This window comes from Rhamphochromis sp. 'chilingali' (assembly GCF_963969265.1).
Source record: "Rhamphochromis sp. 'chilingali' genome assembly, chromosome: 20".
Classification (NCBI taxonomy): domain Eukaryota; kingdom Metazoa; phylum Chordata; class Actinopteri; order Cichliformes; family Cichlidae; genus Rhamphochromis; species Rhamphochromis sp. 'chilingali'.
This window is the reverse complement of record NC_137947.1, coordinates 14,301,743-14,326,442: the sequence shown is the minus strand read 5'-3', so window position 1 is coordinate 14,326,442 and position 24,700 is coordinate 14,301,743. Positions and strand designations below refer to the sequence as shown.

The following is a 24,700-nucleotide window of genomic DNA, read 5'->3' as shown; positions in this document are numbered from 1 at the left end:
CATCCTCCTCTAGCGGCCGCAATAAAACTTCAGCCAGGTCCCATGATGAATGTGGCGACTCAGGAGTGTAAAAGGAGACACTTGAAATCCGAGAGGCCTTCCTAACGAGTGAAAGAATAATGACAGAGCCTTTTAATCACCTCAAGTTATTGAAGGCTTCATAAAAGAGGGTTTCAGCTGCATCCACCGCAAAACAACGAGGGTCATGTTTTTATCATGCATGGAGGATTCACAGGTATGGAAATATTAAATACACTAACAAACAAGGAGAATATAGTAAAGCCATAATTCAGGACGGGAGGAGATAAAGGCCTGCTGTAAACCACATACCGCACGTGGTTATATGCTTTAATTTAAAATTACATAATTTCACTCAACAGCAAGAATTAAACATGAGTATTTAAGTTTATTGCAGAAAGCTTCACCCTCATGGGACATTAAATAAACACAAGCGAAAGCCGCCATGCTGGGATAATTAAACATATAAACAGAGAGGGATTCACGTGTGATGAGTGGCTACTGTCCAAACAGGGTGGAAAGGAAGTCTTCTTAGAAAAATTCATACGCATACTAAGATGTTGCCACATAGCGCCATCTAGCGTAAAAACCGAACATTTAGTCATTTCTGAAGTTTCCCTGCCAGCCACAGAGCGTTTTAGCTGAAGCTGCGCTCATCCAAGTTTCCTAAAGCAGTGTCCTAATTCGACGAGCCATGCGATGATCTCTCTCCTCTTTTTTCTTCCAAACCCATCACCGTACTTAATCCCCTTTTGATGCTTCACTTTGAGTGGAAACTCCCAAGTGCAAACCACACCCACGATTCCATGTGAAAGATGAGATCAGTGATGTGATAGGAGAGCAGAAATAAACGCGTAAAGTTCAGAGACAGGACAGCAAAAGCCAAACAAAGTTCACAAATCCTTTAAAAGATTTTTTTTAATTCTAGTTTTTAAAAAAGAAAATAAAAATGGCAAAAGTCATACCTTCACACCAAATAATAACATTACAAAAGATGTTTAAGAGAGGTCACTGCTGAAATGTGATGCGCCTCTCTTATAAATAAAAAAAAATACCTGCTACAGTAATGAAAGGTAAGCTGGGGGAACATAAATGGATTAAAATGTGAAACTAAAGTGTTGGTGTGTTCATAGATGGCACATTTTTATATATATATATATATTTTACATCCTAAATATAGAACAAATAAGACATGGCAATGAATGGAGAAGTATTGCAGTAGGAGGGTAACCGGGGTGATGTGTTTTGTAAAAAGTTTTCACGCACAAAAGTCAGAATGCTTTATGAATTCGAGCTTCCAGGAGTGAGTACTCAGCGAGAGGCAATCAAAGTCACAGTTTTGCGCAGAAACTTGTTAATTTCTGTGATAATTCATCACGAATCAATTCACAAATCATCATTGTTTTTTCATGTGTGTGTTTGAGTGTTGATTTTTGTTGTTCTGTTTTTTAGTGGAACATGTGGCACCTGCCCTATGTGCAGTAAAATCTTATAACGAAACATGCAGTGAAGGAACACAAGGGGGCAATATAAGAAAGTGTATCAGCCACAGGGACTTACAGTACAAACTTCAAGATTATTAGGAGTCAAATATGTCAGCCAACTGCAGTCAAACGCTTTAGTAACGCCATATTAAGATGTGACCAAACAATCACCATTCATTTAGAATTCACAAACAATTTGCACATGTATGTACACATAGGCCTTATACTGATAGGTGTCACACTGGAAATGGTGGGTTTATTTAGGTGTGGTTCACAAGAATCGAAAGGTTGCATGTAAATAATGTTCAACATAATTGACTGTATGTGTAATCTGCACATACACCTCACGTTTTGAAGTAGGTGTGCATGTAATTAGTTGATGTTAATGCAGTGCATGCCATAAATCTCATTCAAAGTAAATGATGGCATGGCTCAAAATGGGTCCTTCCTCTGAGCTGACTAAATGCCAACAGCTTCAGACAACAGCAGGATTGACAAACACCTCAGACTCAAAGGTGTTCACATTAGTTCTAATTATAAATTCATCTCTTCATCAAGATTAAATATAAGGCTCAAACAGTAAACAGGTGTATGTTTTTTGTCAGCAAAGCAGAAGATTTGGTAAGATTGTGTTGGAAAACCATAATAAGCTTTCTTGATATGCAATAAAATCTTGGTTAGACCTTTATGTTTGCTGGCGTTTGGTATGCTGCACCTAATACGACAGGCACTGCACTTACATTTCCTACCTATACACAAACCCAGATATCCATCAAACTGTTAGCTGTAGTGTGTTCATAGATGGTGTGCATGAGTCTATGCGTAGTAATCTTAAATGCAGTGAGTACCGTGCGTTACATGGCTGGCACATTTGATACCTCATATAAGGTGCTTGGATAAGAGGTATTCACTGGAGCCAATCATTAATCCTCTTAACACCATTAAATTTTCAAAGAATGTTCAAAGCCATATGACTAATAATACAAAATACCATCAAAGAAACTGGGATGCATAAAAGGTGTCACATAAACGGTGTCAGAAGAGGTATGTTTTGTTTCCATGTCAGAGAGGAACTGTAATGGTGAGATCTTCCTGAGAATATCTGTTCTGCATCAGCTTTATACTGGTGCCTGCAGTGATGCTGCCTTATGTCAATAGTTTGGGCCTTTGCTGTAAGAATCCCGCCTCATCATGCCTCCATAGCACATGGATGGATCGCACACACCAGGCTCACCAGGGATGCCAGGATTACCACTTTTACCCTCTGGGCCATTTTGACCAGGGGGCCCAGGTTTACCTGGAGTACCTGGTTTACCATGTCCCTCCGGACCCATTGGACCTGTGGAGATATAAATAACAAGCAACCACAATGGAACACAGCTGAAAGCTAAATACCAGATATCCACTAAAAGTGCTTCTGCACTTTTACATGACCTTATCAAATGAATGGAAAATAAATCTGTGATGTTCTTTACCTGGAGGTCCAGGAGGCCCATGGTCTCCAATCATGACCCGACCAGGGCTCCCCTTCTCCCCTTTGAAACCTGGTTCTCCTGCAAACACAAGTGTCCTTGTTAGAGAGATTGTGCAGAAAGTTTTAGGATATGCGACTAACTTGACCTTTATTTTACCTTTGAGACCATTAATCCCAGGATACCCCGGCCGACCAGGGTGGCCTGGCAGTCCCCTAGAACCACTAAGCCCAGGAAGACCTCTGAGTCCCTGGGGCCCCATTGGACCTGGTGGGCCAGGAGATCCAGGCTGACTTTGACACCTGGTACAGCTACTCTGCTGATTGCTCAGTATCAATAGAGGCAGCTCAGCTGGAAGGATTGATAATGAGATAGTTTCATTTGGGGAAAATACATAAAAAATGTTCAGCAGGTAGATTAAAATGATACATACCCTGAAGAAGCTCTCTGCATATCTGCCGAATGTGATTGTCTGACATTGCACTTAACTGCAATATAAAGTGATAGACCACGACCAACCACTAAGTTATACATAACACGATTACAAAAAACCATTACAAACAAGTTGTTAGTACAGTATAAGGCACACGTACATATCTTCCTTCGGGTCCAGGTGGGCCAGGAGGGCCCATATCTCCCCGCAACCCTCGGGGGCCTGGTTGGCCTGACTGACCTGGCTGTCCGGGTCGTCCAACTTGACCTTCTTGACCTCTCTGCCCCAGATCCCCTGCTGTCCCTTTCTGGCAAGGATACCACCCCATTATTAGTAATACTAGTTATTATTCATGTTACACTGAGGTAAGGTAATTGCTTTATTGAGCTTGACATACCTCTCCTTTCAGACCCATTGGACCAGGTGATCCCTGTCAATCAAAGTAATGATAAATAATTTAAAAAGATGATAAAACACTCTGAAAAGCACTGTAATTGACATTTATTATTATCATTCTCACTACGTACCACTTATTAGCATTTGTGTGTTTAGGCCTATGCCCCCCCCCCAAAAGAAAACAAAATAAAAACAAACTAGAATAGTAGGCATCAAACTCCAAAATATGAACAGATAATCTGATTTTTGGAGGTATTGAAGAAAAAATATTATCTACTAATTTTCTTGTCCAAATGTAGTTAAATCTCGCTAAACTATGCATTTGTACCAGAAACTGTTTTCTTACACGTGTAGTTATGATGCAACAAAGCCTTTCAAAATTAACTCACCACACCCCCTGGCCGCCCCTGCTCTCCTTTTTCACCTTTCATCCCCTGGTGTGGAAATCATTAGGTCAACATTAGATTATATTAAAAAAAACACATAAAATCAGGTTTCAGACTTCAGCCAATGCTGTATATGCAAAGTACTGTAGATGGTGCTGTCCATTAAAAAATCCACTTAAAACAGGAAGAATGACACATATTTATAGTAGTATTGAGTTTTAATGTAGTTCAGTGTAGCCATTTCATTCTCATTAGCATTGCTTAAATTAAAAAAATATGTTGTTTACATCCCAGATCAGAGAAACCTCCTGTTCCAAAAAAGCAAGTAAAGCTGACGTGAAAGCTTCCAAATCCAGATACAAGATGTGATAATAATGATTTGTAAGTATATTAGTAGACTGAACTATTATGAATTCTATGTCCAAAAAACCTTCCATCATCAGGAGAGGTTCATCCTTCCAGACAGCAGACACAAGCCTGGAATAGACTTTTGATTTGAGGTTCCACAGTTTCACTGTAATTGCTGTTTTTGGACAGAAGCAAATCTTAATCCAACACCCAAAGGTGATGTTGCGCTAATGTAAAACAAAGGTTGTGTTCTCAATTTTCTAACCATTATTTGATCTGCTTAACTTGTGCTGACTGCAATATAATTTTGTCTTGAATCTTACCATGTCGCCCCTTTCACCTGGATTCCCCCTCTGTCCCTGTGAAAACAACAAAGGCACAGAGTTTCATTTTATAACATGCTTTTAAAGTTAGACACACTAAAGTCTGTGCATATCACCAAAAAAAAAACCTAACACCAGACTTTTTGTAGCGTTTTTGTACAAATTACAAATATTACCTACAAATCTGATTGTGATTTACGGCTAATTGATATGAGTGTTCAGTCATTTTTATAACTGCTATTTCTGCAGACCATGGACCTAAATTTCACAATCTAAACAGACTTAACCCTGACCTGGAATCAAGAGAATACTTTGAATTTCTGACTAGATGTTAAAATTCTGGTGATATCAACAAAAACAGATCATGGAAATACCTTGCTTCCCTTCATTCCTGGCATGCCTGGGTGCCCTGGTTGACCTGGACTTCCTGGTTGCCCTGCACTGCCCTTTAAAAGCATGCAGTTAAACCCAGTAGTTAAAAATGGAAGCAAACAAAAGAAATAACTGTTATTTAAGAAAGATGCTGTTCGGCCAGAACATCATAACCAGACCCTTCAGAACACTGGCATAGGACCTGTCAGGGTGTCCTGTAGGGTCTAGCTTAGGGTTGTAGAGCTTCTGGATTAATGAGTGGGGCCTCTGTGGGGTCATACGGTGGTATTCAATGGGTTTTGCAGCTGAGGAGTTTCTATAGGAGTTTGTCATTTTCTTTTTGCAGTTCCTGATCAGTGTTTGTGGTGTGGCAGGGTGCATTGTCTGCCTTTGTGGTCTGTAACACCGTTTAGGTATGTAGTATGCATCAAAGTTTAAATGCCAAATGTTTCCCACTAGAACATTCCATTTTAAATAAAGGAAAATAATGTATTTTACCTGTCAGTGTGGTTTGTAGTTAATGTTGTGGCTAATCAGTGTGTACTGTGGTTTTGATTTATATACTGCATTAATTATCAGCTTCCAAAAGAACTTGCTCATCTGGTTCATATTTAAATGGTAACATACCGCAAGCCCCGGTGTGCCTTTTATGCCCGGACTTCCTCTTTCACCCATATTCCCCTTAATTAAGAGATAAAACACATTTTAGATTGCAGAAAGAATACAATGAGATAGCATCCAAACCGCATCCTATTATGTGGCTGATATTTTTGCTTTCTTATCATAATTCATTTTCAGTGATACATGCCATAGTTTGAGCATACTTTCATGAGGTTTTGGGATTGTGCAGTTTGAAGTTTAATTGTGTCTAGTCGGTGCTTTCTTTTCCAGCTGAACAAGCCTCTGTAATTGCAGTCTGAAGTTCAGCCATAAAATCAAAGCAGTGCCTGCATGTCCATAAACTACGTTTTCACTTGTGTGCCATTCACCAATACGCATTGGCTTGTTAAAAGCAGATCAGCTAATGAAAAATGATTAGGAGACAGCGTGTCCAGACCAGACAAGCCCAGACTGCTTACATTTCCACTAAAATTCCACTGACGAAAGCACTAGATCCTGATCATTGCTTAATTTAGCTCCACTGGAGAGGCCAGAAGATCGTTACTTGTTCTAAAGTGTATTATAGCAAAACAGGGACCAAACAAAACATGCAATGCTGCCGGCCAAGTACTTTTTCTTGTTTTTCCTCAAAGCTTAGAAAGCATCAAAGATTCAACATTATCCAAACTAATGTGATCATGTGCTGCAATTCATTTAGTATCGGCTGGACAATATATATACTGATGCATGACATCATGCCATACTGATCTGCTGTACTTGGAGGCAGCTGCACTGCATTGTAATTGGAGACAGTTTCAATCAAGCTTGAGCTTGCTGCTCACTAATGCAAGCATGGATTAATGTGGATTAATCTTAAGTTATTGATTTCTCTGTGTCGCACTTTTAACTAGTGCATTCACAGCCCGAGGGCTATGGAGGGGGATAAACTCACGTTAACCTCATAGTTTATCCTGTATTAAACGTCTGTTGGTAAGATCAAAGTCAGCCATTATTTCTACTAAGTTCATTCTTTTTTTCATCACAGCTGTTTGAAGAAGCTCAAACATGATGTTCTAACAGGTGTAAATCATTACCTTCAGTCCGATCGGTCCTTGCAAACCTGGTTCACCAGGTAATCCCATTTCACCCTGCAAAAGAGGGAAAAACTGTGTTGCTAACTCTTCAGATCAAACATAAACAAGAACAGCTATTAACTTACAGGTGGTCCAGTCGATCCTTTAAAGCCCCTGGGTCCAGGCTCACCAACTTCTCCCTTTAATGAGAATCTTATCAGTCAAATATAGTCATAATTAATAAAGCAAAACCATTGTTGAGTTTGCTTTGCACATACATTAGGAGCTCTTACCTTTTGTCCATCCAGGCCTGCATTTCCAGGCAATCCAGGCATACCCTAAGAGCAACGTGGTGTTCCAGTTAGTATATTTAATAATGAAAAGAAGACAATATGACTATCAGTGCTACAGATTTGCATTGTAAGAAACAGAAATGGCATTTTTTAAAATAAAATTTCAAAGGCATCGTTTGACTTTATGCCTTACCATTGTTGTGAAATGATTATTTCATTGTGTCAGTAGCAATTGTTGTTATTTTCTCTCCATAAAAAAACATTATCTAGTCCTTGTGGATGGAGAAATGCCTACCAAAATGTTATGCTTCCCAGATGTGGTTGGTTAGTTTACATGAGAAGCAGAGTAAAGTAGCTTGAGGCTTTTTTTGAGGTTAAATTCTTGTGAGTAACAATTTAGTAAATGTAATCACCCCCAAATCAAACTATTTCCTGCAATTTAAGTTTGTTCTTTAAACTAAACCACATAGATCCCTGGAAAAACCCTATGTGCCTCAGCTGAACCTCAGTTAAATACACTGTATTTGCAGATAAATGCAATAATTTTTAAGTGAATGGTTTAATGCACTGAAAGTTTTTTAAGGTCAGCGTGCAGCAATTACTATACTTTTTTGTGTTTCAGTTAGCTCCCATATGGAAAACATATATATAAATCTTATAAAGTTTTTATCTGTCTTGTATGAAACTTGTATGAAAAGCATACAAGAGTGAAAACACATATAAGATCCCTTGAAAAATTATATAATGAAACCTGTATGTTTTGTATACTTACTAAAAAAATATATGAAAGTAATGAGAAAGTGGCCACTTTCATGAGTAAATCATGTAAGCCTTATATGATTTATATATGATTTACTCATGAAAGTGGCCACTTTCATGAGTAAATCATGTAAGCCTTATATGATTTATATATGATTTACTCATGAAAGTGGCCACTTTCATGAGTAAATCATATATCATATGGGCTTTTCTTAAATAAATGCTTTCAGATGCTGCCTTACACTGAAGTTTCAGTGTGCATAGAGGACAGATGGGATAGGAAGGCAGTGAGAGAGTATATAGTGTTGCCGTGAACACACAGTCCTCTCCAACATGTGAAGAAATCCCCTTGTTGGGACCTACAAAGGAGAACTGCATCTTGTTTTAACTTGAGGAAGCGCAGTTCTAATCCTGCCTCCTTGGATACGTTGCTAGTGCTATTGTTCTGATGGGGGAAAATGGCTTACAGCCTTGTGGAGCAACTGAGTCATCTTTTGCAGACCCATTGCAAACGTTTGGACGAGGCTTATAATCATGATCAGTGGGGTGGCTGCCCAGTTGAAAGACTTTCTTCCTAAAACAGATTTGCCAGAGCGTCACAGCATTCCCCCGATGAGTTACTTTCACTGCATGAGTCTGTTTGTTACATAACAGGGTTATCCTGGGATGAACTACAGGGGAAATACCCCTAATTTACTGCCTGTCAGGGGTAGTCTTCGTACTGACACTGTGTTACCACTGCAGTCTTCATACACCAAAAAACATTATACATGCAAACCTGCATGATCCGTGAAATCGGCTCTTGCAGTGGCCTACTTTACTCTTCTCTTTGTATGTTTCTACTATTATTTCATGCTAGAACATTTGTAAAACATTATGTGTTCTGCACTTCTGGTTCAAAATGCTTTGCTTAAAAGTTAAAATCTAAAAAACAATATGATATTCATGCAAGTCTTCAATGTCTAGGACTCCAATTAAAGTTGCAAGACAATAGCAGCAGCTTAAACAACCTGGAAAATACCAAACCTTTGATCAGCACTGTCTATGTGTGTGTTTATGACTTACAGGATGGCCTTCCCTTCCGTCAGTACCAGGAATACCACTGGCTCCAGCTTCTCCCTTAATACATTTGAAAAAAACTGACATTTAATTTCATCAAAATTTATAGTTAGAAGCCCTCAATTCCGATACCCACATGCCAGCTCAATCACAGTGCCCGACATTTTAGTCAATTTGAGTCAGTCAGTCGACATCCATTTAAAATGTGAACTTCATGCTCGATGTTTACAAAAGCTGGGAATTGGAAAAGGACAAGAGGGACACTTGGTTATGCATGATTCGATTTCCATGGTTGCCAAAAGTCAACAGCACAACATAGGGGAACAACTAAGTCTTTTAGGAGTGTGTGCACTCATCCAACCTCGTGTCACTATTATTCCCCTAATCCCTGAATGAGCTTTGTAACATACTACACTGTCAGAGCAAACAGACCTTTTGACCAGGTCTTCCTGGAAATCCACCCTTTCCATCTCTCCCAGGTAGACCCTGAAATCACAGAAAATTTCATTATATACACAATTATGATGGGCTGTGAGTCGATTCTCAGTTTTTTATACATACAGGTTCTCCCAGAGGACCTTGTGGCCCAAGAGGTCCTATACTTCCTTTTTCTCCCTGACAGTAGACAATCAGCCAGTTAAAGCATGCATATTTCATGTTTAAACCTCTGAACTACTTTCAGGATTGTGTGGACACGTACCACATGTCCAGTTTTTCCTGGTAACCCTGCTGCTCCCGGGGTCCCTTGTGCACCCTAAGGAAAGATTTTCACCTTCAGACAGTCGTGTATCAACATCTGCTCCAGAGTATCAGAGTTGTTTGTGATATACATTGATGGAAAAGCAAACAACTTTTTGTTAATCTGAGGCCCATAATGTAGACAGAGAACTTCATAGTAAAGTCTGCTCTGTCACAAATATGCAGCAGCAGTGGTCTTTTCTGTTGCCTAGATAAACAGTGAACTTAACTATTTAGACTGAAACTTCAGGGAGTGGCATGTTGTATTGCATCATTGGATATTTTTAAATTTGCACTTGTTGACCCAAAACTAGACATTAGTAAAGTTTCTGTTATGCGTTGCCAAGTTAAGGGAACAATGCGTCACTGGATTATAACATACTCAGAAGGAAAAAAGCCTGATTTTGGAACAAACGGGGAATTGCATCACTTGTTTTTCTGCATTCAAAACTATGCTAATGGCCTCAAGAAGGAACAAATTACTGTATAGTGCAATACCAAGATGACATTTGTTACTGGCTGACTCAGTGACTTTGGTGGGCGACATTTTTATTGAGATTCTGTTTGCAAAAATATGCTGAATGCAAAAAACACCGTTGGAAAAGTGTAGACGTTTCTCTCTTTCTGTCTCAGCCCCATTTGTTGTTCACTTAATAAACATGACCCAGTAGCATTCTCATACTCAACTGTCTCAAAAAACACATCAGAAATCTCCCTGGCTATAATACTGTAATCTTGTTTGCAATGGATATCAAATGAGCTATGGCAGAGGGATTAAAGAAGCATTTATGAAAGCTTGTTGTTGGTCTTCACGCTGCAGTGAGTTTTGATAAATAGGGTTTTGTTTTACTTGTAAATGCTAAGATGTGCCAACCTATATGACAACACAGAGCTTAAAAGAAGGACATTCTTGGAGACTGCACTATAAGCTGACTGACCAGTGACTTGCAGAAAGCTTTTGCTATGGGGCTCATGCTAACAGGTGTGTTTACTTTCGAAGCAGGGGTGCGGTTTTCATTGATTTCTGCTGAAATGAATGCCACCATTGTAGTTACAGTGTTAATAAACTACAGAGATCAATATCACAGGCTGGATGCCCACATAATTAGCAACAAATTGTTCATTGAAGGGTGATGAATGACTGCGGCCATGAACAACTACCACAGACTGCAAATACACAAACATAACCTTGAATTCTGTTCTCCTGGCTTAATTTGGCAGACATCTCATGTTTCTGTTCTCTACATCCTATGCCAGGAAAAAAAGATTGCACCCTTGGTGGTCTTACTATATGGGAATAGTTTGAAAAGGCAGATTGAAACATGTTTGTATCCAAAGAAAACAGTTTATTCTGCAAAGGGAGGAACCTAAAGAAAAGCTTTCGTAGGTCCTTGCTAGGAAAGGTTTTTCGGCTATTGTTCTGCATTGGAAACAGAACAATAGCCGAGAGGAAACGCCTTTTGACCCAGACATGAAGGGAAATTTGGTTTGATAGTTTCATTTAGACTATTTAAAGCTGATTGCCAAATAGTTATAATTTATGATATAATTATTCTTTCTCCCACAGCTAGGAGGATTTCATGCATGTAGTCCAATAATGCTCTTTTCACTGTTTTGGCCTCACAATGTGTGTGGAATGTCCTTCAGTGAAGTCCGGGCAGAAAAGCCTCTGTCCATCTTCTGACGGAGACTAAAAAACAGACTACCTCTGCTACCTCTTACTCAACAAGAGCAATCCAAGACTGCATGCCTCTGCCAAGGTTGAAAAATTCCCTCCACACCATCCATGAATTAAATCCCTGGATCCAGAAAGATATCTGGATCTGGACTAGTTTGTGACACTTAGGTTAAAATTCACTTCTTGTAAGTCACTGTCTGCCAGAAGAATGTAACACAAGTAGAGGTCCAATTATGGGATTTCAAAAGAGTGCTGGAAATGGGATAAAATAAATAAATAAATAAATTCACCTGGTCCTTAATAGTGTAGTGTCTGCTTATCGAGCAGCTTGTAAAAACCTAATGTGATACATCCTGGACACATGTGTCCGGGACAGATGGCACAGGAGGATTTACTCCAGGCGCAGAAAAGTGTCAGCAGTCAGCTGAGAGAAGTTTTTAGACCAATACTAAGTGCTTGAATTGTTCTCCCCTTCAGCCAAATAGCAGGGGGCCCCTGTGGTCCCACTGATGACTGATGATATGACAGAAATGATGCAGTTTGCAGCAGCTGCATTAACTTAGTGAACTTTAAAGCAATGCTAAACACAAAATGCTGTTCAGATGAACATAAAAGGGACTCTGCTGTGTCTGTTGTTGCTGTTTCGGTTATCGAATAAGCAAAAAATGCTGGATCACTTAGGCTTCGCTTGCTTTTAATTCATTTTTAATGGTCATTTCTACGAAAAAATGTCCTTCCAAGGAAGATTTTCAGACTTTCTTGTTGCTGGATAAAATTTAAATTTTCTCAATTTTTTCATTTGGACCTGTTGTGGTGGCTGGCACATTTCAGCGTACATATGATGTATCCTATCATATAACAACATGCATAATTTTCTATTTGTGTGACTAAACAGTGGAAGCTGTTTTTTAGCTGATGCACCACTTATTGTGGGTAAGTCTTGATTCCATAACTTGGTTTTGTTGTCATCTAAGGCTTAGAGATTCCATCCATCCATTTCTGAAAATCACTTGTCCAAATAAGGGTCATAGGTCAGAAAGTGCTTTTCCCAGCGGTCATGGGATGAGAGGCAGAGTAAACCCTGGGCAGGTTGCTAGTCACTTGTATTTTTTCCAGAATTATGAGGTTTATTCCTAACTGAGATCCATGTGACACATATAGTCCTCTGTCAAGGCGTGATCAGTTTTGTTAATTTGGTTTCTCAGATCACGTGGTCTATCTACAACTAAATATTAACCGCACTTCTTGTAATCCAGTCCTAGGACCTCTACCTTAAATATTGTAGTTATAGACTAAAAAGCAAGGAGAAGATGCAACTCGGGCTGAACAAGACACCAAGAGGAAAGAAGATGCACCCCCGGTTCTCTTTTTTAACGTTCCTAGGAAATGGAGGTACAAAAGTCAGGAAATATGAACACATTTAAAAGGTCTCCGATGACCCTCCTGCTCTCTCTGCTCTCTTGTTCCACACTATAGATGCTGTACTTTTTACTCTCCCAATGGATCTGCTTTATCTTCAAAACATATGGCTTCTGGAGTGATTGATGCAACAATGTTCAAAGTTGATGTGTCTAGCAGGGATTTCCTCTCAATCCTACATTTGATCTCATAAAAAAAAGATTTAGCTTGAAAATTCAATGTGTTTTTCTACTTTTAACTATCGTTTCTTGTTCTTTTTTTCCCTTCCAGCTATAGCAGAGTTTCCATGCTTGAGCTGATTTCTACAGAAATATAAGGAACTGGATCTAGATACTATATTAATGAATAGAAATGAGGCAACAGCTGAAAATAATAAATAACATCAGCACCTTCTCGCCTGGTTGTCCAGGTGGCCCCGGTAACCCAGGAATACCCCTCTCACCCTGAAAGAATAAACTTGTGTTTAAAAAAAATGTCTATCAGTCGCCACAAAATCATGCGTGACACCACAAAGTGTTATTTGACCTTCCTACCGAAACACCGGGCCTCCCTTGCTCTCCTTTGTACCCATCTGGTCCACGTGACCCCTTAAAACAAGGAAAATGAAAGCAGCTTTAAATTTTCAACACTATCTTATCACTGACTTTTCATCCACTGGTTATTGATTTACCTTAATTCCCGGCGAACCTGGGAAACCTGGAATTCCTCTAAGCCCAGGGATACCCTTGAAATGAAAAAAAAAAAGACAAGAGATGCACACGTTTGTTTAAACATCTGAATCCCCTCCACTGTGTGCATGCTCTCTGGGTGATTCTAGGCTGCGGGCAGATGCTTTTTCTGAGTTTTTGATCATGCTGTAGAACATGTGGTTTACTTTTGGATAGTTTTCATCACACAAAATCACCACCATGTTGCCAGTGCTGCTATAAGCAAAGATGTTTCTTATTTAACCACTGGAAAATTAAGAAAGTAAGCACATTTACCAGTGTGTTTTAACATTCTGAAGCAGTCCTGACCACATATAATGAATAAGAAGAAAACCGTTATGATCTACTGGACACAGATACTCAACTGGCTTTCTCAAAAGCTGCTGTGGATGCTGCTGTTGGTGATTATGTTTGTATATTGAACTATGTAGTACTCACAGGCTTACCATCAGCACCAGGAGGACCAGGCTGACCAGGAATACCAATGCTTCCTTGCTCTCCCTAAAGAAAGTGGAATGACGTTATTCAACCATGTGTGATTAAAACTGTATCATGCAGTCTCAAAGCAGTAAAGTAATCCATTTAACACACCTCCGGTAACAGTAAACTTTCTCACAGTGTTGATTTAATTTATCTATAAAGAATGCTTAGCAAGCTTGTTTATCTAATGTAAGATGCACCATGTGGGGTCTTAAAGAACATCTGCACGCCAGCAATGTTCCCAGCATTTTGGATCTATTAGTAAATGTAATAAAAGCATACCGGTGACCTTATAAACACAAACATTAACAAAGAGAGTCTTTTGCCAAGCTTATATCTCTCTGAGGTCCTTGTATAACGGCTTTTATGACCGGGGCTTTTTGATACCCTGTGATCAATAATGGCAAACATGTAGGTTTTATTTCCCACTTTGGTAATTTTCCATTGCACCCAGTATTTATCTTTGACAGCAGTCTGGTTTGGTTTAAGAAAAAACAAAAGTACAATACTCCGTACATGTCCTTACAAGACAAACTTACACACACAAACACACCATAGCAAGCCTCACTGGAGAAAAAAAGACCACTTGGTGCATCCATAAATTATAATACTGTTAGTTTTCAGCAGGTAACTGTGTGCTTAAGAGCTTAAAGTGCTAAAACTTCCCACTCAGCACCGTTTCTGACACAATCTGTTTTCACAAGCTAGTAGGATCTGATCTGTTGGTGAAGTGCAACGTGTGCTCGTCATTTACAGGATGTCTGCACACAGTTCACTAAGGCTGAGCTATAAGAGAGGGAAGGTTTGAGTTCTGCCCTAATACAGTTTGTCATTCCTGAGTTTACACATAAATTCATACTGTTAAAGATAAAGTTGCTTTTGTGATAATTAATCTCTTCAGTCCGCTACAGCTTAAAGCAAATATTTAATGAGCAGTCTGGACACTGAGGGGCTGGACAAGGCAACAATGTATGCCAAAGCAGGAACAAAGTCAATGTGTCTGCAGTGTTGGCACACAGGCAAAGAAAGATCTTGTGACTAGACTCAGCTCTTTTTTAATATGAACAGGGCAATAGGGTGTCTGAGCGATCTCATGGTTAGATACTGTGTGCAAAGCAAAACGACAAAAGGCAAAGACTGTGAGGAAAGAGACAGAAAAAAAAACTGACCTTCATTCCTGGTTGTCCGGGAGGTCCAGGAGGACAAACACAAGGTTCTGGAGTCGGTTCAACGCGATCAGAGCACTGTAATAACCAAGCATAACAAGAAATCACAGCCACACACTAAACATAATCTGCAAAGCTCTGATATTAAGGTTTAGTCTTTGGGTTATTTGGTCTTTCTCATTAAAACTGAAAATATGCATCACGATTTCTTGAAACCACTTTAAAGCTGCAAACCATGAGAGAGGGATATATATTCAAAGGATGCAAAACAGAGAAAAACAACACATTCTCAAAAATCAGAAGGTGAACGACAAGTACAGGCTTTAAAAATTCAGTTCAATTCAGTTTTATTTCTATAGCACCAAATTACAAACAAATACTTCAAGGCGCTCTACATCGTAAGTGAAAAACCCTACAATCCCCTGTGGTCGAGCAAATGAATAAATAACATCCTTACATATGAATTGTTCTTGTAATTTTTAATTAAATTTTTTAAGAATTCTAAAAATAGTAAAATAGAGTTGATAACATGATATAAACAGCTTCACTATGTTTAGCTCTAGCCTACTTGCATATGTACACTAGATATGTAGGTGTCGGAGAGCCTCCATTCAAAAGAAAATTGATGACCAATCCTGGAGATTCCAAACAAACCACTGAAAAGCACACACAGAGAGAGGAGAGAAGTAGCGATACTTGGAAAGCATTTGTAATTTTAGGCTTCTCATCTTGTCTCTTTTGATATTTTTATCCAACAGCTTCACATGAAAAACAGTTATTTGGCACTGGCTTTTGCGGTTGTAGCAAATCCCAAGCCAACAACGGGCCACTGCTTTGCAAACACAGTTAGAGCCAGCAGGCAATAAAAAATATAGTGCAACATCTCTGAAGCTGAGCCACGGGTCCTCCTCCAGCAAATTATTCTCCGCATGAACAGATGTGTCTTAAAATTAATATGCTGAGCTTACACCTTCGCTTGTAACGCTGCAACGGACTACTGATGAAATAACAGGAAAGAAAGCATCACTGTACAGTCTGAGGTGTGGAGTTAACTGAGGATGAAATCTTTGGCTGCGCCATCACGGGGCGCATTGCAGAGCAGAAGCAGATGTAATTAGGAGAGGTGAAAAGTAGGTGAAAGTACGTTATCTTTTGGATGGAAAAACAGGTGTTGGGCCAAGCAGACTCATATACTTACAACTCCAGGTATTTCACAAGCAGTCTCCCGGTTGTTCTGCTCAGGGTCACAGTAAATGCGAAGTTTCTGAATTTCAAACTGGGAAAAAAAATTAAAGGAAGAGGTTGTTGTTAGAAACAAAACTTCCGATATTGGGGACAAACAGATTGTAATATGTGGCCAATTACGTGATACTTATTTTAGTTTTATCGGTGCTTTGCCACTAATGAATTGTAACAGCTATTGTATAACTGCTGAAGAAAAATAAGTGCCCTGATTGGCTGCTGAGCTGCTACATGTTGCCAGACCTCCCTCAGTGTGCACAAATGCTCTGCAGTGTTGTTACGCTATTCTTCCATTATTTGGTTATTTGGTTTGTTGTGCTGGTAGTGAAACGTCTCCAGGAGGTCCCAGGGACTGCGTCACTTCAGTTACCATGAGAGCATAATAATAATAATTTACATTAAAAAAAAAAAACCCAGATCAACACATAGCTTTGATAATGGCACTGACTTTAAACCTAAATAGGTTTGAATATAATAATATAATTTCTAGTTGGATGACTATTTTTACTTATAATGTTAGTGTAAATTGGCCGGTTTTATCTTTCTGTGTTTATAAAGACTCAATAACAAAAATGTTTTTTCAATTACAGGTGTGTTTATTCAGAAATAATACCATGACTGACATTGTTAAATAGCTCAGAAATTCATGGTCCTTATGACAATGGATAAGCACATAGAAAAACATTCACTGTGTTTAATATTGTGGTTCATGTGAATATATTCCCAGGAATGTTGAATGAATAAAAGTTGGTATTCTTTCAAAACAAAGGATTTTCTCATGCTTCCCAGTTCTTCACGTGTCTTGTTTTAGTTCTGGTGAATCTTATTGCATTAACTAACACTGCGGCACAACGGTGACATGAGAAACCTGCACATCTATATCATGCATATGGGCCTCGGGCTCCTTTATGTAACTGTTTGTGTTCCATCAAACTGAAAATAAGAATGAAAACATCTAGAGTGCAGAGCACATCTATTCTTCTTTTCAGTGTGATTATTGTTGGCTCACTGAGAACTGACCTCCATATATCTATCTATGGAGCAAATTACAACACAGCACTACTAATACAACATTTTTAGTGCAAATGGTGCCAACTGAGACAAATAAAACAACGATTCATAAGACCATGTGAACAAAAGGGTTCATTTTTGCCAAGGATTTATCACCCACGGAGTTAAACATGTCTCCTAGGAGGTAGCAGTAAACTGCATGGTATTATGTGATCTAGTTAAAAACATATATCGGCACTGAGTTTGCTTAGCTACTCATTAAACAAATGCTCATAGACTTACTGGCACTGTTGTTTCCTTTCTGACATATTTTCCTACTTGGGTTTTTCCATTGATGAAAATGCCAACAGGGGGCTCCAGTGATAAGGTTTCAATTTCCAAGTCATCAACATAAAGAGTGACATCCTCTTCGGTGACCAGCAGACGTAGCTGGTGCCATTTCTCATCAAACAGCTTCATTTATCATAGAAAAAAAACAAGAATAGCCAAAACACATTAAAACAACCTAGTGTGATGATAAACACATGAAAAGGGAACCTATTATGCTCACTGCCAGATCTGTGTTGTTTTTTCTTTTTCTTGGACTCTAGAAGATTAGCTCTGCATGATTCACAGTTTGGGCCTTTAAACAGCCCCTCACTGTCTGAAAACAGTCTTTTTCTCATTGGCTGCCCCTCACAAACAGAAGGTTTGAACAACAAGTGAGTGAGTATATGGCAAACTATAAAGAAGAGCATAATAGGTAAACTTAAAATAAAACTTTGTGTACATTGCTTTGCAACAGTTTCATCTTCTTCAAAGCTATACAAAGCTGGCATCAGGATTAGATTTTGACCCTTACACACTTTAATAAGGATTGTTTGGCAGTCATAGCTACCATACAATCTCACAATACTCATTTAGGACATTTTTCCACTTCAGTTTTAAGGATGTGCACAGTTTTATAAACAAACAACAGCAAAGTGCTGCCAGGCAGTTTTGAGATGTGACCTAAAAGTGAGAACCAAGATCATCATTTTGATCAGGTGTTTCAGCGAGAAAGAAGATTTCATGTATGTATTGCACTTATGACTTAACTCCAGTGGGGATCATGTTTTGTCTTTCTGTCTGAAAAAGAAATCGCATTTATTGTATATTCTAACCTGTTTGTTTTGTTGTGTTGTACAAAAACATGAAGAGAAGATAAATGACCCAGTACAGCTTAAAAGCATCAGTAAAAACTAGAAAACTATTACAGGTACAAGAGACAGATTGAACCAGAATGGTCCAAATGAAACCCTTAGAAGCTGAGATAGCCCAACTTTTAGCCACTTGTATGGCTTCTAAATGGGCTTTACCTCTTTTCCCATAATGCAAATCTGTTTTGAATTAGCCTGTCTTCCTCTTAAACATCCTCATGTTCTCTGAAATAGCTGGAGCTGTCTTGAAAGGCAAAGAGAACTTAAACTGATGACACCACAACAGTTATTTTGACTTAATAAAGCTCTTACAAAACAACAGAGGATACAGCCTTTACACAGTGTTACCTACCTTTGCTGTCTGTTGTGAAAAAGTAACAGTCTGAATCCCATTTGGTGCCTTGCTGGTTGTTGTGAACATGACGGTGTGGTCAAAACCGTTTAAAGTTACCGCCATCTGAGGTTTACCATCTCGTGTCTGTACTCTCCACAGGTCCCACTCCTCTTCTGCAAGTGATCCTTTGTACCTCAATGTGGCCACGAAAACATATGAAGGAGGCAGGCCATCAGGAAAAAGGTTCCTGAAAAATAGAATAAATAGAAGATGGTCAGCGTGTCATACTTTGTCATACATAAAGATGATAAAGAAAAGAGAAAAGCATCCATAATTACCGTGTAGCTTCACTCAAGTCAACACGAGACGTCACCTGATAGGCCTTAGAGCCATAAAACGTCCCTTGAGTGTTCTTTGCTTTTTTTGCCAGATTTAAATGTAACAAGATATCAAAGCCCTTCTCGTCACGGGAATCTATAGGAATTCTGGCGGGACAAACAGTCTCTGTAACAGAGAAACGCAATAAAAAGGACAGAACAAGAGGCTGGATGACAAATGGAGTTCTTTATTATATTAAGAAAAAACACTATACTACTAGCACGAGAGTAACATTTGAACACATTTAACTTCATCATATTGGAGAAGAAAAACACAGACAACAATCAACAGCTGCTTACCTTCACATAGTTTCTGTCTTATGACCTGCCTGATCCTGGAAATAGCTTTGTAGTCCTCAACAGAGAAGACATAAGTTGAAAATGGCTTGTTTGCAATGTCCCTCAGCTCATCCTTTTCTGTCTCTGGACCAACACCAATTGCAAACAGGATTACTCCTTTTTTCCTCGCTGCCTCAGCAGCTTTCAGAACCTCATCTTGAGACTTCCCATCTGTGAGGACAACAGCAATTCTGGAAACGCTCGCTCGCTCAGAGAGGCCAAATAGTCTGTCTGTAGCAAACTCAATAGCTGCCCCGGTATTTGTGTTACCCCCCCTGTATTCAATGGACTCCATCGCCTTGATGAGGTCTCTGTTGGTGGAGTGCTTCCCCAGAGGTATTTCTAAATGGGGACTGTCACTGTACTGGACGACTCCAACCTGGGTAAACCTCTGCCCGACATTGAAGCTCGTCGTTATGTTGACTAGCCATCGCTTCACTATTTCAAAATTGACATCTTCAACACTCCACGAGCCATCTAGAATAAAGACCAAATCACATGGTGCAGTCCTACAACCTGAAGTGGACAAGAAGTGCACAATTAGCAATGCAAAAAAAAACGTTTTAATAAATCATATTTAGTTGAACAGCTACTAGATATGCAATGCGTTACATGTGATAAATGAAGACAGAAGCATTCTTACTTCTTAGGTCTTCATCTTGAGCCGCACTAAAGAAATGGAGAAGCATGAAGCACAGGCATCTTAACACACAATGCATGGATGTTGATTTGTAACCCATTACGGAGCAGTAACTAGTTCCAAATTTGCACCTACAGGAAAAGGGAAAAATATGCTTTGTATAGCACAGAAAAACAAATGGACAATGCATGTATTTATGACATGGTCACTGTGTATTTCTTGCCTTGAAAAAAGTTAATGACTCAGGCTATTGTTTTCCCAGTTATTATTGTTATTATTAAATGCTTGGCTGACATTTATTTTGGCTCACCCCCAAACCACATGTAGGTGATTATACAGGGTGTGCAATACCTTAAGTTATGACAAGGATGTTGGCCACATAATAGGTTTTTCAAAATGATGATGAATGATTCAAGCTTTGTGTACACATGCAAATTAGAAGCAACTGTGCAGCATTTACGCTTTGAGGTCATGGCAATTCCGTGAATTAATGATTCATACTCTAGTTATGCATTTAATGTTTATCCCCTTGTGCTTTTTCTTTTTTAGAACTGTCTCCGCCACAGATATTACTAGAGATCAATGTCTCGTCAAGCTGTCTGGGTCCATTATCAGAAACTATACTGTAAACTTTGTTGTCAGGTTGAGGCCCAAGTTAAGCAGAGAACAGATGGGGTGATCGGCAGATATCGCACTGTGTTGCTAATGAACTGAAATAATAAAGTTGTAGGGGGAAAAAACAGAAAGACAATGACCTTAAAAAGATGCAAAGAGCCGAGATACTGCAGAGTCAGCTAATAATTCATCCTTGAAAGTGACATTTTCACATTAAAGTTGGGTACTTGATTTATTTCACGTTAAAAATAAATATTAGTTGGAGCAGCTTTAAATTCAAAGTAGAATGCTATTACTGGTATCTTAAAGTTACACTAACCCTAAGCCAAAAAGTTTTGGCATCAGCCACACATAAGGTAATGTAATTGTGACATAATGCAGGATAAGTTTTCACACTACGCTTTTCCTAGAGTGCTAAACCGCAAAAGGAAAAGCTCCAGGGTATCATGCTCTGTTGACAGCACTACTCAGTAGCCACCCAGAATACGACATGACTGACTCGCACTGCTGCCATCAGGTATAAACCCTGTTATACTGTATTTGCTTACATTCACTTCCTCGCTCCAATGCTGCCACAATTCCCGCGTGACTCCAGAAATTCCATATTTACTAATAAGCACCACTAATCTCCTCACATCTCCCTCGCATCCTTCCTTCATGTGGCGCACAATATTTTTCCGATCTCACCGCACAGCCTCCGCCGCCTCAGTACACCTAAGCATTTTCCCTTCGAGCCTCATCAACCACATCCTCACATGGCTCTGTCAGCTTCACCAAGTAAACAATTTATTGGACCTCTGACCACAACTGCTCTGAAAACCAGTGCTCAGTGTTTCCTGTGGGATTATCAGCTGTTTCCTCAAATCTGCTGCCATTTGCCAATCTCTGCCCACCCTTGGCCCAAATACAAGACGCCTGCCCAGAAAAGCTTCACTCCCACACTTTCCCTCCTCCTCTTCCTTCTTTCCCATCAGCACATGGAGAAATGTTAACCGGTGTCTGCCACATGCTGCTAAAGACGTACAGCAGTTATGTTGTCAGGTGGGTCATTCTTAAGAGTAAGGTTATTGTACACTCTGGCAAAATGTTTAAAGTTTTGGCAGAAATGAACATAGAGAATGAAAGTTTGGGGAGATGCCTGCTAAAGTGTTTTGCACTTATGATTAATCACTTTTGTTTTTCTTCCATATTATTTTAAACTCTCTTCGGCTTATTCATCACTTTTCTGGCTCTGCTACATTAGCCTCACTTGTGCTGACAATTTATTAACTAATTGACAAACTCCATTGTGATCTCACTTCCCAGCCTCTACTTATCCACCTGCACAACAATGTCATTGAATGATACTGAAATAAAGCAGTTTCAAGGCAAGTGCACAAAGCAGAGTTTGTCTTTTAACAGTACTTAATACTAAAAAAATACGTGTCTGTATTTTTTTAGTATATTTTACAAGTAAGCACTAATGCGGTTGCATTATATTGCAGTGCAGTGATCATTATGTTTGTTCTAATAGACATATGAACAACACCGTAAAACGATGAAAGTTTTGTTTTTATATTTAGCATAATGAACTAGAGAGTGCAACATACAACTGTGTGTTGCTTCTCTGGCTCTTGTATTAAATCATCCGTTAAAGTGGTTCCCAACACGTGAAAGAAAGAAACTGCTGACATGCTGAAAGGAAGCGGTTACAAATGAGGACCAGATATGCCGCATGTAGTAAAAGACTCAGGCCTTGTGGAAGGAATTTGATGGGAAAAAACTGACCATATACCTTTTTGAAGCTTTTAATTGTGACATGTGAAGGTCAACGAACACACGGAGCAGGATATGACCCCTGGCCTCACGAGTATTTTTATTCCTGTGCGGGCAAAGAGCGGTCACACTCTTTAACATAACTAAGTTTTTCCACTGTGTAAAGTCAGCGTGGAAGTGACACCAGCTGAAGGAGGCGTTAAGTTGCCGTCGTTGTGCAAGCCGTTTTCCTCAGAATTTTTTTCCCCCGCTAGAGAGCTGGAGGAGGTTGCTGGAAAACCCCCTCACTGGCAGCGTCCAGCCAGGATGACTTTCCCCTCAACTGACTTTCCTCAAACCAAGTATTTCTACACCTCTGCTCGAGCCACATGGAAATGATTTGCGCCATCAGACAGTCAAATTCCAGCTGTGGACGGTGACCAGACACATGTAGTCATGATGAAGGGAGTCATCCTTCATCGAGGGATAAAAAAAAACAACGTTGCACGTGCCGTGCCATCATCCTTCATGCATAATGTAGCAGAGTTAACAGGTGCACTCGTGTTGCAGGTAATCATCCCACTGGCGCACTGATCTCTTGTGTTATTGGAGGCAGCACAGACGCTATTAACCTCCAGCTTTTGTTTTTGGTGGTCTCAACAGTGAAGCTGGTATGCAGAGGATTAAATAAAACTAAGTTAAAAGGTCTAAAATAGCTACCACAAGACACTCATTCTGTGCTGAATCTGTTGTTTGTTGCATTTTATTCCACTTTAATAGAATTTTTGTGAAGCTTAGTTTAGTAGCACTTTAGCTCCAGCTGGAAATGCTGTTCAGAAAGCTGCTGAACAAATGATATCTCACATTTCCCCAGATAACATTTCACTTGTTCAGGGTGGGCGACACACACTGAGTCATCACAGATACTAATGAGAGTATCAGACCTCATATTTTAAGCTTAATAATTACACCTTACTTGAAATGTGGCCATGATAGCACTTTTTATTACTAAGCTCGCAACGGGAGAAAATTAACACATTTTTCTATTTGTCTTGTTTCTGTAGTGTGCGCAATGCAACTGCAGACTTTAACTCCACGTGAATTGCTGAAGTTAAAATTATCTGCTGCAAATTTGGCTAAAGGAAGTTGTTCCATTCCAGAAACAACAACTGCTGTTCAGCATGTGCAGCACTTGCCAAGATCGAGGGGATTTATTGCTGCCAAATTCTTCAAGCAACAAGGGAAAGCCAAACCCTATCAGTTGTTCTGCGTGGAAATCTGTTCAACTAATCCAAACAGTTAAATAATGCGTTGTAAAACGTTAGCTCATAGAGGTCCTATAGCTTTTCAGCAAACATCTCCATTTTAAATGAGTTCATTCCTTATTTATGAAGATGACTGTGCTTGACATGCATGCAATTCTTACATATGTTTAAAAAAAAAGTGCACGAGTACAATACATGCAGTGCAGTGATGCATTATCCAGAATGTTTGCAAAGATTTGAGAAATATGACAGAAAAAAACATTTTATGAGAGGAGAAATTGCCAGGAAAAAAAATCCTGAGATGAATCCCATTCATTCTTTTAGGATAGTTTCATAAACAAGGGACTGATAACTTATTTAATGTCTTCAATATGCAACTGCAACAAGTCTAGTACACCAAACTAAGCAGTCAAATCTGAGCAATGTTACCACGTTATAGCACACAGCAGACTGAAAATCATGTCAACATGTGAATGTCAGTGATCATGAACAAACACTTTGAAATTAGCAAACAGTTGTTTTGCTATGCACACAAAAAACCTATACAGCACAACAGCATCTTTAAGTCAGTAAAAACAGAAAGGAAGTCAAAAGTTACCAGTAAGCGTCCAAGCACTTGTCTGAATTCCCATTAATCCTCTCATTGAGAGCCAGTGATCAATACTGTTCACAGCCCCAGATTCACAGAAAGTGGATTTCGCGAGAAGTGCACATGTTTCACTGCTGAATGAAAGCCTGCCCTTTCTAGAAGCTCTCCTCTG

At 39.3% G+C, this 24,700-nt stretch overlaps 1 protein-coding gene across 1 annotated transcript; it reads right to left on the bottom strand.

The window, feature by feature from the left end:
• Nucleotides 1-721: 721 nt before the first annotated feature.
• col21a1 (collagen, type XXI, alpha 1) lies at nt 722-24,700 on the bottom strand. The gene is made up of 29 exons (XM_080868405.1): nt 24,538-24,700; nt 20,329-20,456; nt 19,647-20,201; nt 19,308-19,473; nt 18,988-19,216; nt 17,740-17,910; nt 16,403-16,480; nt 15,208-15,282; nt 13,997-14,059; nt 13,522-13,575; nt 13,385-13,438; nt 13,241-13,294; nt 9,717-9,770; nt 9,578-9,631; nt 9,449-9,502; nt 9,023-9,076; nt 7,199-7,243; nt 7,052-7,105; nt 6,927-6,980; nt 5,860-5,913; nt 5,235-5,306; nt 4,861-4,896; nt 4,193-4,237; nt 3,805-3,837; nt 3,568-3,714; nt 3,408-3,462; nt 3,134-3,325; nt 2,978-3,055; nt 722-2,841 (listed from the first exon to the last, which is right to left on the bottom strand). Exons 2-29 carry the CDS (start codon nt 20,423-20,425, stop codon nt 2,654-2,656), a joined length of 2,865 nt encoding a protein of 954 aa, XP_080724531.1. The 5' UTR covers nt 20,426-20,456; nt 24,538-24,700; the 3' UTR covers nt 722-2,653.

Bases quoted from the DNA above. Each gene is read 5' to 3' on its own strand.
- col21a1 (XM_080868405.1), bottom strand. From the start codon at position 20,425: ATGGGTTACAAATCAACATCCATGCATTGTGTGTTAAGATGCCTGTGC. The intron at 7,106-7,198 runs GTAAGAGCTCCT...TTCTCATTAAAG, and splicing joins CAGGCCTGGATGGACAAAAG to GGAGAAGTTGGTGAGCCTGG. The intron at 6,981-7,051 runs GTAAGTTAATAG...CCTCTTTTGCAG, and splicing joins AAGGATCGACTGGACCACCT to GGTGAAATGGGATTACCTGG.